Source organism: Leptodactylus fuscus, chromosome 5 (assembly GCF_031893055.1).
Source record: "Leptodactylus fuscus isolate aLepFus1 chromosome 5, aLepFus1.hap2, whole genome shotgun sequence".
In the NCBI taxonomy this organism is placed as follows: Eukaryota; Metazoa; Chordata; class Amphibia; order Anura; family Leptodactylidae; genus Leptodactylus; species Leptodactylus fuscus.
Window position 1 is genome coordinate 199,649,609 of NC_134269.1, and position 13,835 is coordinate 199,663,443.

Genomic DNA, 13,835 nt, shown 5'->3' on the forward strand with positions numbered 1-13,835 from the left:
ATCCAGAGGAAGGCAAAAACCTCCTTGAGGAATGAGCCAATTGTCCTCAAGGGGAAAAATTCCTTCCTGACCCCAAATATGGCGATCAGAACAAGTCCCAGGATCAAAGCCAATATCTACATGTGTTCTATGTGTCTATCACTAATCTATCTGTGTGTATATTTGTATCTATGTGTCTATCTATATATCTATGTGTATGTAAAGCTAATATACTGTATGTCGTGTATAACTTACCTGGCCTGTGCAATGATAGAATACATGCACAGGCCGCTGCTGGTTGTCTGGAGACTCTTCAGGAGGTGATGATGTTGGTTGCCAGCCAGATATTGAAGGATGCCATGTCAAGGTGTGGGCAACGACTTGGTTGTAACTTCGCAGTCTTCAGATGGTTGGAGAGGATGTTTTCGGCAGCCGAGGTCTCGCAGCAGCAGAGGCATGGTCCGGGTCCAACTTGGGGACATGTAATTGAATTCGTCCTCCGGGTGAAGAGTTTGGTTCTCCGGCCATGGTAGGTTTTCATTCTTCGGAATAGCCTTGAATGGAATAAAAGGCGGCCGTGCTCTTTTCTTCTCCAAATCCTCCCAGCAGATGATGTTGAAAAATGGATGGTTTCTGATGTTGCTGTACACATCTAGCATCTTCGAGTTTACCTGCAGCAGGTTCAGCAGCAGATCTTCTAGGTCGGCATCCAGCCGAGATGGAAGCTTTGGCTCGTTTCTGGTGAAGTTGCCGCCATAGTGAAATGGATGGAATCCTGTTGACATTCTGGACATGACAATGCCCAGTCTCCACCAGTCGATCGCTGCATGAAATTCCTGCACCTCGGGGTCCTGATGACTTGGTGTGCCCGCTGTTCCATGGATCTTAGTAGAGGAGGTGGCACGTTCGCGGGCAATCCCCAGGTCGATGATGCAGATGTGTCCATTTCCATCCAGCATAATATTTGATGGTTTTATATCTCTGCAATGAAAGAAGACAGATGACACTTTAGAAAAAGAGAAGGATAAATCTATTCATGTAGACAGTGACATAGCCGCGATGTGATGACATGTACTATAGCAAGACTAGATATCAATCAGGACTCTGGGAAAGCTGAGTACATTATTTTCCCCATTACAAGGGAAGTTTCTGCTTACCTGTGGACGATGTTGCGTGTATGGAGGAAGTGGAGTCCACATGCGATCTCTGCTGTGTAGAATCTGAGGACAGAGTATAGAGTCAGTGACATGAAATCCTTCTCTAACAATTCCCTAATATCATGTTACTATTACAGTGTCAGTCACCAGTAGGGTTGAGCGATCGTGTTCGGAAACGATCGGATTCCGATCGGCGATCGAGAAAATTTCACAATCGCGATCAGAATTCCGAACATGATCTTTTTAGGTGGGGTCGAGATCGGTGATTATTTCCCACAATGCTTTGCTACTGGCCAAGCATTGTGGGAAAAGGTAACAATGTTAGCCTTCACACTGAGTATACGTCCTGCTCATTCTGAGTGGAGTGTATATTCAGTGTGAAGGCTCCACTGTGGTTCCATAGGAATGAATGGAAGCAGCCTTAACCCCCTGCGCGCCGGCTGCGTCCATTCATTCTAATGGGAGACTAACTAATATCTCTAGTAGCTACTTACCTGCAGAGATGACTGGTCCGGTGCCCGGTGTTCCGGTCCGGTGCCCGGTGCCCGGTGCCCGGTCTTCGCTCGCTGCCCCCGCCTCCCAGGTTAGGAGAGTGTGGGCGGGTACAGGGGGGGAGATGTGACGTCTCCCTTCCCAGTACCCGCCCACACTCTCCTAACCTGGGAGGCAGCGAGGCGAAGAAGAATGCGAACACCGGGCACCGGACCAGCCATCTCTGCAGATAAGTGGACACCAGGGGGGACTAAGTAGCCAGAGGATTAAAAAATAATCCTCTGGATACTTAGTGATTATAAAAATTACTACACAGCGTGGATTCTAACAAAGCGTTCAATTGTTAGATTCCATGCTGTATAGTGAATAGGATTGTTTTTAAAATCCGATCTCCGATTAGTAAAAAAATCCCATTGACTTGCATTGGGATCGGAATTGGGATCGAGATCGGGTTCAAATGAAAAATGATCGGAAATCGGATTTCAAAATCGATCCTGAAAAGTCAAGATCGGCTCAACCCTAGTCACCAGTAGTAGAGAGGAGGTGCTGTGTATGGTCGCCCTATAGTCACTGCAATCTTATATAGCTGACCTGTCATGTCGCCCTTTAGTTCCCTTTCAGTCTTGTTTCCCTGATACGTCATGTACTCGCCTTACGGTGTCGGTGTTCAGTCTGCCGCACATTGTAATTAATTCCTCTAGGCTGCCGCCGGACAGATACTCCATGATGAAATACGCGTTGTCCTGAGACTGGTGTGCGGCATTCAGTTGGCAAATAAATGGGCAGTCTCGGACCTTCAGGAGCATCTGCCGTTCTCTCATTATCACTGCTGCGTTGTATTCTGTCCTGGTGACAACCTTGACGGCCATGAAGGTGTTTCTGCCGGGTAATGATGCCAGGAACACCTGAAGAAAAGGAAGGAAAAATTGTTAAATCAGGTCCCACAATCCCTTCCTTCCCTGAGAGCAGCTTTCCATCACACTGGATACTCCTTTCTAGCAGACTAGACCTATAGAAAGAGCTGCGGATACCGGTCACACATATGGATATACAGTTACTGGAGATATCAGATATAAGGGGGTGAGCAGGGAGCTACAACATTTCTGGACATCCTAACATCCATGCCATTGGAAACTACAGTTAGCCTCTGATATTGCTTAACCCCTTAACGACCGGCCCATAGGGAATCTACGTCGGCACTGACAGGTCCTTCCTGACTGCCCTATAGGAAAACTACGTCGGGCAGTCAGGGGAGGATTCCCTGTCAGTGCCGACGTAATTGGAACAAGTCTTAGCTGTATCTTACAGCTAAGACCCTGCTCCATAACCCCCCAACGAAGGGGACTCCGATGGGTGGGGTTTAACCCCTTCAGTTCCGTGATCAAACATGATCACGGAACTGAAGCGGTTCCGTGATGATGCCGGCGGTATCGGCACCCCCCGCGGCGAGATCGGGGGGTGCCGATATGAAAAACATGCAGTCTGGGGTCGGGCCAGTGACCCCAGACTGCCTGAGCCCCCGTTACCTGGTTGATCCTGCCCTGGTTCTCAGGAAGCCAAGCGATGCGTCTACATCGCTTGGCTTCCTGTTACAGACTGGAGACACGTGCTGCCTGTGTCTCCTGTGTCTCCAGCCTGTAACATTGATTCAGCAATGAAATCATTGCTGAATCAAGTGTCCTAAAAGGGACACATAAAAAAGTGAAATAAAAACTGAAAAAAAGTGAAAAATAATAAATAAAGATTTTGAAAAAAAATGAATAAAGTTATAAAGACCCAAAATCCCCTTTTTTCTATAGAAAATGAGTTATGTAAAAAAAAAAACAATAATTGATAAAAACAATAAATATTTGGTATCATCGCGTCCGTAACTATCTGTACAATAAAACTGTATACGGTAAACGTCGGGAAAAAAAACGGAAAAAACCCGCCGGAACTAGTGATTTTTTGCCATCTCACCTTAGAAAATATGCTATAAAAAGTGATCAAAAGTCAAATGCACCCCACAATAGTACCAGTAAAAAGCGCAGGTTGTCCCGCAAAAAATAAGCCCTCAACCAACACTGTCAACCGAAAAATAAAAATGTTACGCCTCTCAGAAGATGGCGATGCAAAAATCGATTGTAGGCACCCAAAAATGGTGTCATTACAAAATACACCTCATACCGCAAACAACAAGCCCTTATATGGCCATGTCACCAGAAAAATAAAGAAAATATAACATCTAACAATGTGAAGACAAAAAACCGCAAAAATCGCCAAATCATTAGAATACAACTGGCTGCAGGTAGGGAATATATAAGCTGTGCGAGCGGATATCAGGGGACACCCCAAATTTACAGCTTATGAGGGAACAGACACCAGAAATGACCCCCAGAGTGACTCCCCCAATCATAGGAGCTACTGGGACATAGTAGGGAATTTGGTGTTTGCAATGTACTCCGCACAGCTTTCATATTCCCTCTTCGCCATCCGCTGTGCAGTCACGTCCGGGATACTAATACTCACTACACCCCCTGATAAATTATTTGAGGGGTGCAGTTTTCAAAATGGGGTCACTCCTTTGGGGAATCCACTCTTCTGGTACCTTACAGGCTCTACAAACATGACATGGCGTCCAGATACCAAACATCTGAATCTGTACTCCAAAAGCCGCATAGCGCTCCTTCCCTTCTGCGCCCTGCTGTGCGCCCAAACTGCAGATTATGCCACATGTATGACACATGTATGACACTGGTGTACCCGTTATATCGGATGTAATGTCATATGTGGGTATAAACTGATATTAGGGCACAGCTGGACACAGAAGGGAAGAAGGGTTATTGGGTTTTTGGAGCGCAGACGGTTTGGTTTTTGGATGCCATGACACTTTTGCAGAGCTGAAACGCCAGTAAAGTGGAATCCCCTGATATGAGAGCTTATTTTGGAAACTACACCCCTGAAGGATTTCTCCAGGGGTACAGAGAGCATTTTTAACCCCCAAGTGTTGCTATAATTTATTATCCATAAATGAATACGAAGCTGATTGTGAGAGGTGAAAATGACCATTTTTCCAGGAATCCGTCATTCCAGTGTGTAATATGTAGTGCCCACCTTGTATCAGAGATGAACGCTCTGAAAGCTGTTGTGCCCGGGATACCTGCTTACCAGTTTTTGGAGTGTGTATCTCTGCTGACATAAGTTGGGCGCAACATATCGGGCACTAAAATGGCGAATCTCTGGAAAAATTTCATTTTTAACTTCTCATTATCAGCTGTGATTTCATTTCTGGAAACTAAATAAATGCAACACTCAAGGGTTAAAAATGCTCGCTACGCCACTTGATAAATCCCATCAGTGGGCTAGTGTCCAAAATGGGGTGACATGTCTGCAGATTCCACTTTATTGGTAATTCAGGGTCTTTGCAACAGTGACGTCCAAAAACCAAACTGTGCGCCAAAAACCAAAATAGCGCTCCTTCCCTTCTGTCCCCGGCTGTGCCCAAACAGCCGATTCTACCCACATATGGCATTAAGTCCGTTATCCGGGGTACACCAGTGTCATACATGTGGGCATACACTGCCATTTGGGTACACAGCAGGGCGCAGATGTGAAGGAGCGATATGTGCTTTTGGAGTGCAGATTTAGATTGTTGGTGTTTGGACACCGTGTCACATTTGCAGAGACCCTATAATTGCCGCTACAAAATGGGGTCATTTCTTGGGGAATTCCAGTTTACTGGAACCTCCAGGGCTCTGCAAAAACATCATGGTGCCCAGAGGGTCCCTCTAAATCTGTACCCCAAAAGCTAAAAAGCGCAGTGCTCCTTCCCTTCTGAGCCCTGCTGTGTGCCCAAGCAGCAGTTTACACCCACATATATAATTTTTGGCCCCTCGGGATGGCCCACTTAATAGTTTCAGGAGTGCAGTCTCTGACAACACAAAGTGGGTGCAACGTATTGGGCACCGAAATGGCAGATTTCTTTCAAAATTTCAATTTTCATTTGGTACATTAATTTTTGGAAAGCAATTTTAGGCTCAAAATGATAAAACCCCTTGATACATTCTTTGATGGGTGTAATTTTTAAAATGGGGTCACTTTTGAGGGGTTTGCATTGTATTGATACCTTAGGGGCTCTGCAAATGCGACATGGTACCTGAAAACTATTCCAGCAAAATCTGCTCTCCAAAACCCAAATAGCTGCCGGACACTTCCCATTCATTTCTATGGGAGCCGGCATGCGAGTGCTCCCCATAGAAATGAATGGACTGCTTTTTTCCATTCTTTCCATTCTGAGCCCCACCATGTCCCCATACAGCAGATTATGGCCACATATGGGGTATTGCCGTGTTCAGGTGAAATTGTGTAACAAACTGTGGGTGGCTTTTTCTCTTTTAACCCCTTGTGAAAATGAAAACTTTGGGGATAAAGGGACAAACTACTCACTATACTCCTCAATGAATACCTTAAGGGGTCTAGTTTATAAAATGGGGTCATTTATGGGGGTTTTCAATTTTTTTGGTAACTCAAATCTTGTTTGAATGTGCAATGGGCCTGAAATATCTGCAAGCAAAATTTGTGTCTTGAAATTCAGTTGGTGCTCCCATCTCTTTGGGCCCTACTGTGCGTCCGTACATAGGATTAAGGCCACAAAGTGTACATTTTTGAACACGGGAGAAATGGGGCCATCTATTTTGGGGTGTTTTTCTTTATTTTCATGCCTTGTGTGCAAAAAAACTGCCTTTAAAATGACTCTTTTGTGTAAAAAATATAAGATTTTTTTGTTTGACACAAATTCTTTTAAAACCTATGGGGTCAAAATACTGACTATACCCCTCAATGAATACCTCAAGGGGTCTAGTTTATAAAATGGTGTCATTTATTTTGGTAACGCAAATCTTGTTTGAATGCGCAATGGGCCTGAAACATTTAGAAGCAAAAATTGTGTCTTGAAATCCAGTTGGTGCTCCCTTCTTTTTGGGCCCTACCGTGCGTCTGTACATAGAATTAAGGCCACAAAGTGTACGTTTTTGAACACATGAGAAATGGAGTCATCTACTTTGGAGTGTTTTTCTTCATTTTCATATGTTATTTGCAAAAAAACCTGCCTATAAAATGACACTTTTGTGTAAAAAAATATGAAATTTTTTTGTTTGACGCAACATTTCTAAAAAGTTATGGGGTAAAAGTACTCACTATACCCCTCAATGAATACCTTAAGGGATCTAGTTCGCTCATCTCTACTCCCTATCTCTTAGGCCCTACTGTGCGTCCGTACATAGGACTAAGGCCACAAAGTGTACATGTTATAACACAGGAGAAGTGGGGTGATATATTTTGGGGTGTGTTTCTTCTTTTTGATGTGTTGTGTGCAAAACAACTGGTTTTAAAATGACACATATTTGAAGAAAATGAAAATGTAATTTTTTCCATCATTTGTAATAATTCTTGCAAAATAATATTTGTTTGATCAAAATGCTCACTAAACCCCTCAAAGAATACCTGAAGGGGTCTAGTTTTACAAATTAGGTCATTTAATGGGAGTTTCTGTCATTAAATGGGGTCATTTATGGGGGTTTCAATTGCTTTGGTAACTGAAATCTTGTTCAAATGTGCAATGGGCCTAAAATATCTGCAAGCAAAATTTGTGTTTTGAAATCCATTTGGCCCTCCCTATTAGAGATGAGCGAGTACCGTATTTTACGGACTATAAGGCGCACTGGACTATAAGGCGCATTGCCCATGAGCGCCTTATAGTCCGTCTCGGTTCATATATAAGGCGCACCGGACTATAAGGCGCAGTCCGGTGCGCATTATATGTTATTGAAAGCGGCGGCACGCAGACTTTGCCAGCGGCCGCTTAACCCCCCGCGTGCCAGCCGCTTCTATTGGAAGTGCTCGGCAGGCGAGGAGTTAAAGGGGCTCTATCAGCAAAATCATGCTGATAGAGCCCAACCGTAAAAGTTATATTAAACTACCCCCCCATAAAACACTGAAACAGAATGTGAAACTTACCGAGCGGTGCAGGGTGGGTGGGCATTCAGGCCTCCTCTTCCTCCGATGTTCCGTCCTCCTCCTCCGGCGCTCGCGAACTGATAATGGCCTGGGCGCATGCGCAGTAGCCGTAGTAGAAGCATTATGATATTGCGCATGCGCCCAGGCCATTATCAGTTAGCGAGCGCCGGAGGAAGTGGTCAGGACATCGGAGGAAGAGGAGGCCCGCCCACCCTGCACCGCTCGGTAAGTTTCACGTTCTGTTTCACGCCGGCGTGACAGCAGGGCTGCTGGACACTTCCCATTCATTTCTATGGGAGCCGGCATGCGAGCGCTCCCCATAGAAATGAATGGACTGCTTTTTTCCATTCATTTCTATGGGGAGCGCTCGCATGCCGGCTCCCATAGAAATGAATGGGAAGTGTCCGGCAGCCCTGCTGTCACGCCGGCGTGTACGTAGTGTGAATGTACTCTTACGGTGCCTTTTATGTATGTATGGAAGTGGCACGCAGACTTTGCCGCCGCTTCCATCCATATATAAGGCGCACCGGACTATAAGGCGCACTTACGATTTCTGAGGAAATCGTAGGTTTTTATGTGCGCCTTATAGTCCGGAAAATACGGTACTGTTCGGATCAGCCGATCTGAACAGCACGCTCCATAGAAATGAATGGATGCACCTGGTACTTCCGCTTTGACGGCGGCCGGCCACTTAACCCCCCGCTGGCCGGCTATGTCCATTCATTTCTATGCGAGCGTGCTGTTCGGATCGGCTGATCGCTCATCTCTACTCCCTATCTCTTAGGCCCTACTGTGCGTCCGTACATAGGACTAAGGCCACAAAATGGACATTTTTTAACACAGGAGAAGTGGGGTGATATATTTTGGGGTGTGTTTCTTCTTTTTGATGTGTTGTGTGCAAAACAACTGGTTTTAAAATGACACATATTTGAAGAAAATGAAAATGTAATTTTTTCCATCATTTGTAATAATTCTTGCAAAATAATATTTGTTTCATTCAAAATGCTCACTAAACCCCTCAAAGAATACCTGAAGGGGTCTAGTTTTACAAATTAGGTCAATTAATGGGAGGTTCTGTCATTATGTCACCTATTCCTGTCTGCAAACGTAGCTTGGTACAGGAAAAAATCACATACTCCAAATTTCCAAAATTTGCTTATAAACTTGATAAACTTGTAAATTGTCTAAGTTACTCAAATATGTTAAAATTATTTCAAATATGCTTGAAACACAAAAGGAACATTTGGAAATATATAACTACTAATTTTTTTGCCCTGTATTATTGTGCATATGTGAGATATCGCAGCTGAAAATGGAAAACATTGAAAAAATTTCAAAATTTTCAGCATTTGCGAGTTATTTAATAAATTTACACAAGTTATATCAGTCTAATTTTACCTTCTCAGTAAAGTACAACATGTCACGAAAAAACAATATCAGAATCGCTTGGATGCCTAATACTGTTACAGAATTATTCACTGATAAAGTCACACAGGGGAAATTTCCAAAATTTGGCTTGGTCATTAAGGTCCAAAATAGGCTGGTCACTAAGGGGTTAATTGGCTGATAAGAGGAAAAAAAATATTTCTCTTTACCTTTTTAAAAAAAAAAAAAAAATGAAAAAAAATTAAGATTTATTTACTCACTTTGCCAAAGCCGCCCCTACCCAACTCCTGATGGATGGTAAGTCGGCGGATATAAAAATCTGGGTAGGGGCTGGATGTTGCAGGGTCCCGGCTGCTCCCTGGTCTTGGCCCGTCATCCTCCAATATTCTGGCCTCTCCTTCTCTCCTCTTCTTTATAGCTCTTGATCCACACTCATCATCGTCTTCTCTCTTCCTCTTCTCCTCTCTCTTCTTTTCTTCTCTCTCCTCCTCTTCTCTTTTCCTCTTTTCCTGTCTCTCCGCTTCTTCTCTCTGCTCCTCTTCTCTCTTCTCCTCTCTCTGCTCCTCTTCTCTCTTCCTTTTCTCCTCTCTCTTCCTTTCGCCTTCTCCTCCTTGTCCAGTGGACGCCATTTTCTATAGATCCTCAGGTAATCCTGCAGTAAAGTCTTCTCTCCGCCGTCGCCAGTTCAGACTAACTGTCAGATAGTCGTGTGCAGGTCACATGATGCCACCTGCCTGCCAGTACTACATGTACCAGCTCTGCCATATAGGATGTGAGCATCATGACTGATAGTCCAGTGTCCAGAGGAATGGAGACCTTCATGGCTGGTTCTTCTAGTGCTATATTATCTGATGATGGGGCAGAGGATGTGACTTTATCACTGGGTTGGCAGTGATGCCCATAGTCCACCAGAATCTCTGTTGGCATTTTAGAATAAATGCAGTTGTGTAGAAAATCAAATGATCCAGATATATTACTGTATGTTTTATCTCCATAGGTATTAATGGGCAATGTCCTTGTCAGTGCGGATCTGGGGGTACAGGGGAGGAGAGGCTTCTATGGAAGTTAGATCGGGGTTCCTCTACTGAGGTGTGAAATATTAGAAAGGCTTTATTTAGAAAAGTATTAGGATAGGAGTGATCTTATCATCCATAGTGGTCATGGTTTGGGTCATTGTAGGGGGAGGGAATGGTAAATGGTCACAGTAATGTATATCCTGCATTTTACAACAACAGCTAAAAGTTTATATTTAGGCAGAGCCCTAGAAATGGTTTTATATTATACATATATGTGTGTATCCAGTCTACAATATGACAGAGAAGATGTAGCCTGGTATATAGGTGATTTCGTAGAATGATATATTTTAGTATGTTTTCCGTATGGACATAACTGGTCTAGTGTTTATGGCCAGGATAATGATTAGGTGAAGAAGGAGGCCCCCTAGGGGTGCAGGGATATGTGCAAATTTGTTGTTGCTCAGACAGGCCCCTGAAGTCACCCATTTCCCCTTAAGTGCTGCTAGTCCCTTTTTGTCCCCCACACAGTATAAGGCTGTATTCACACGGAGTAACGGCAGGCGTTTTTTGTGTGCTTTTTGCACATAGCGCCGCGTTAACGCCGCGTTAATGCCGCACTATTTAGCGGTGGCGTTGCCCGGCGTTAACGCGTCGTATACGCGGCGCTATGCGGCGTTAACGCGGCGCTATGTTCAAAAAGCACACAAAAAACGCCTGGCGTTACTCCGTGTGAATGGAGCCTAATTCTCCCTTAGGTGCCCCAGAAGCTCTGCCATAGAAAGGATTTACTCACCTGGCTTGGCTTCATTGGAGCAGATCCCTACAGCGCTGACAATGGTGTGGAGCAGCACACATGATGATGTCATCACAGAGCGCCTGACTGCGCCAGCGCAAATGCACAAGCAGTGCCAATACCTGTTGAATAATGGAGCAGGGAATTTGTGGCTCTAGAGCTGGTGGTTAAATCTGGTCTTGAAACAACACCTTTAGGCTAAGTCGCCGGCGTTTCCGTAGATATAACAGACATGCTGCGATTTGCAAAGCCGCAACGGCTTTTCAAATCGCAGCGTGTCCGCGCTGCAATCTTTTCCGCAAAGTGAGGATGGAATTCACATGAATCCCATTCACTTTGTCTTCACTGTACAACGCCATGGGCAAATCGTGGCGTTTCCAGTCCGTGGGATCCCGGCCTTAGGCTAAGGCCCCATGTTGCGGAAACGCAGCTTTTTTTGTTGCAGATTTTGTTGCCGTTTTTTTGTGCCAAAGCCAAGAATGGCTACAGAAGGAATGGGTACTCTAAAAAAAAGTTCTTATACTTCCCTTCTACACAATAAACCCTTGACTTTGGCTAAAAAAAACGCAACAAAAAAAGCTGCGTTTCTGCAATGTGGCGCCGCAGCCTTAAGGTATGTATGTAACTCATAACAGAATTTAAAGAATTTATAACAGGAGGATGTTGGAAGAGATCAAGAAGGCATGTGGCTAAATAAAATACTGTGCACAAACAGAATGCAACAGGGCCGCTATAACCAAAGGGCCAACAGTGCACTTGCACCAGGCCCTATGGCAGCGGAGGTCCTGTTGGGACAGTCCTACATATGCTGTTCCACAGTGGCGTAACTAGGAATGGCGGGGCCCCGAGGCAAACTTTTGACATGGCCCCCCCCGACCGACACCGACGCTGAAAACCTCGATCGACCCCCTCCTACGCATTCCTGTGCGCTCTATTATACTCCATAGTGGCCCCTTCACACAGAATTTTCCCCCATAGTGGCCCCTGCACACAGAATTATCCCCCATAGTGGCCCCTGCACACAGAACTATGTCCCTTAGTGGCCCCTGCACACAGTATTATGTCCCCATAGTGGCCCCTGCACACAGTATTATCCCCCATAGTGGCTCCTGCACACAGTATTATCCCCAATAGTGGCCCCTGCACACAGAATTATCCCCCATAGTGGCTCCTGCACACAGTATTTTCGCCAATAGTGGCCCCTGCACACCGTATTATCCCCAATAGTGGCCCCTGCGCACAGTATTATCCCCAATAGTGGCCCCTGCACACAGTATTATCCCCCATAGTGGCCCCTGCACACAGTATTATGTCCCCATAGTGGCCCCTGCACACAGTATTATCCCCAATAGTGGCCCCTGCACACAGTATTATTCCGCATAGTGGCCCCTGCACACAATATTATGTCCCATAGTGGCTCCTGCACACAGTATTATGTCCCCATAGTGGCCCCTGCACACAGTATTATCCCCAATAGTGGCCCCTGCACACAGAATTATCCCCCATAGTGGCTCCTACACACAGTATTTTCGACAATAGTGGCCCCTGCGCACAGTATCATGTCCCCATAGTGGCCCCTGCACACAGTATTATGTCCCCATAGTGGCCCCTGCACACAGTATTATCCCCCATAGTGGCCCCTGCACACAGTATTATCCCCCATAGTGGCCCCTGCACACAATGTTATGTCCCATAGTGGCTCCTCCACACAGTATTATCCCCCATAGTGGCCCCTGCACACAGTATTATCCCCCATAGTGGCCCCTGCACACATTATTATCCCCCATAATGGCCCCTGCACACAGTATTATCTCCCATAGTGGCCCCTGCACACAGTATTATGTTCCCATAGTGGACCCTGCACACAGTATTATGTCCCCATAGTGGCCCCTGCAAACAGTATTATCCCCCATAGTGGCCCCTGCACACAGTATTATCCCCAATAGTGGCCCCTGTACACAGTATTATCCCCAATAGTGGCCCCTGCACACAGTATTATCCCCAATAGTGGCCCCTGCACACAGTATTGTACCCCATAGTGGCCCCTGCACACAGTATTATCCCCCATAGTGGCCCCTGCACACAGTATTATGCCCAATAGTGGCCCCTGCACACAGTATTTTGTCCCCTTAGTGGCCCCTGCACACAGTATTATCCCCTATAGTGGCCCCTGCACACAGTATTATTCCCCCATAGTGGCCCCTGCACACAGTATTATGTCCCCATAGTGGCCCCTGCACACAGTATTATGTCCCTTACTGGACCCTGCACACAGTATTATCCCCAATAGTGGCCCCTGCACACAGTATTATCCCCAATAGTGGCCCCTGCACACAGTATTATCCACAATAGTGGCCCCTGCACATAATATTATGTCCCTTATTGGCCCCTGCACACCGTATTATGTCCCCATAGTGGCTTCTGCACACAGTATTATCCTCAGTAGTGGCCCCTGCACACAGTATTATCCCCAATAGTGGACACTGCACACAGTATTATCCCCCATAGTGGCCCCTGCACACAGTATTATGTCCCCATAGTGGCCCCTGCACACAGTATTATCCCCAATAGTGGCCCCTGCACACAGTATTATTCCGCATAGTGGCCCCAACACACAATATTATGTCCCATAGTGGCTCCTGCACACAGTATTATGTCCCCATAGTGGCCCCTGCACACAGTATTATCCCCAATAGTGGCCCCTGCACACAGAATTATCCCCCATAGTGGCTCCTGCACACAGTATTTTCGACAATAGTGGCCCCTGCGCACAGTATCATGTCCCCATAGTGGCCCCTGCACACAGTATTATGTCCCCATAGTGGCCCCTGCACACAGTATTATCCCCCATAGTGGCCCCTGCACACAGTATTATCCCCCATAGTGGCCCCTGCACACAATATTATGTCCCATAGTGGCTCCTCCACACAGTATTATCCCCCATAGTGGCCCCTGCACACAGTATTATCCCCCATAGTGGCCCCTGCACACATTATTATCCCCCATAGTGGCCCCTGC

The 13,835-nt window shown here is 45.8% G+C and overlaps 1 protein-coding gene across 1 annotated transcript; it reads right to left on the reverse strand.

Annotated features, from left to right (window-relative positions):
- Positions 1-341: 341 nt before the first annotated feature.
- Positions 342-10,832, reverse strand: LOC142204590 (protein kinase C theta type-like). Its single transcript, XM_075275904.1, has 4 exons — positions 10,818-10,832; positions 2,280-2,533; positions 1,137-1,199; positions 342-960 (listed from the first exon to the last, which is right to left on the reverse strand). Exons 1-4 carry the CDS (start codon positions 10,830-10,832, stop codon positions 342-344), a joined length of 951 nt encoding a protein of 316 aa, XP_075132005.1.
- Positions 10,833-13,835: the final 3,003 nt, after the last annotated feature.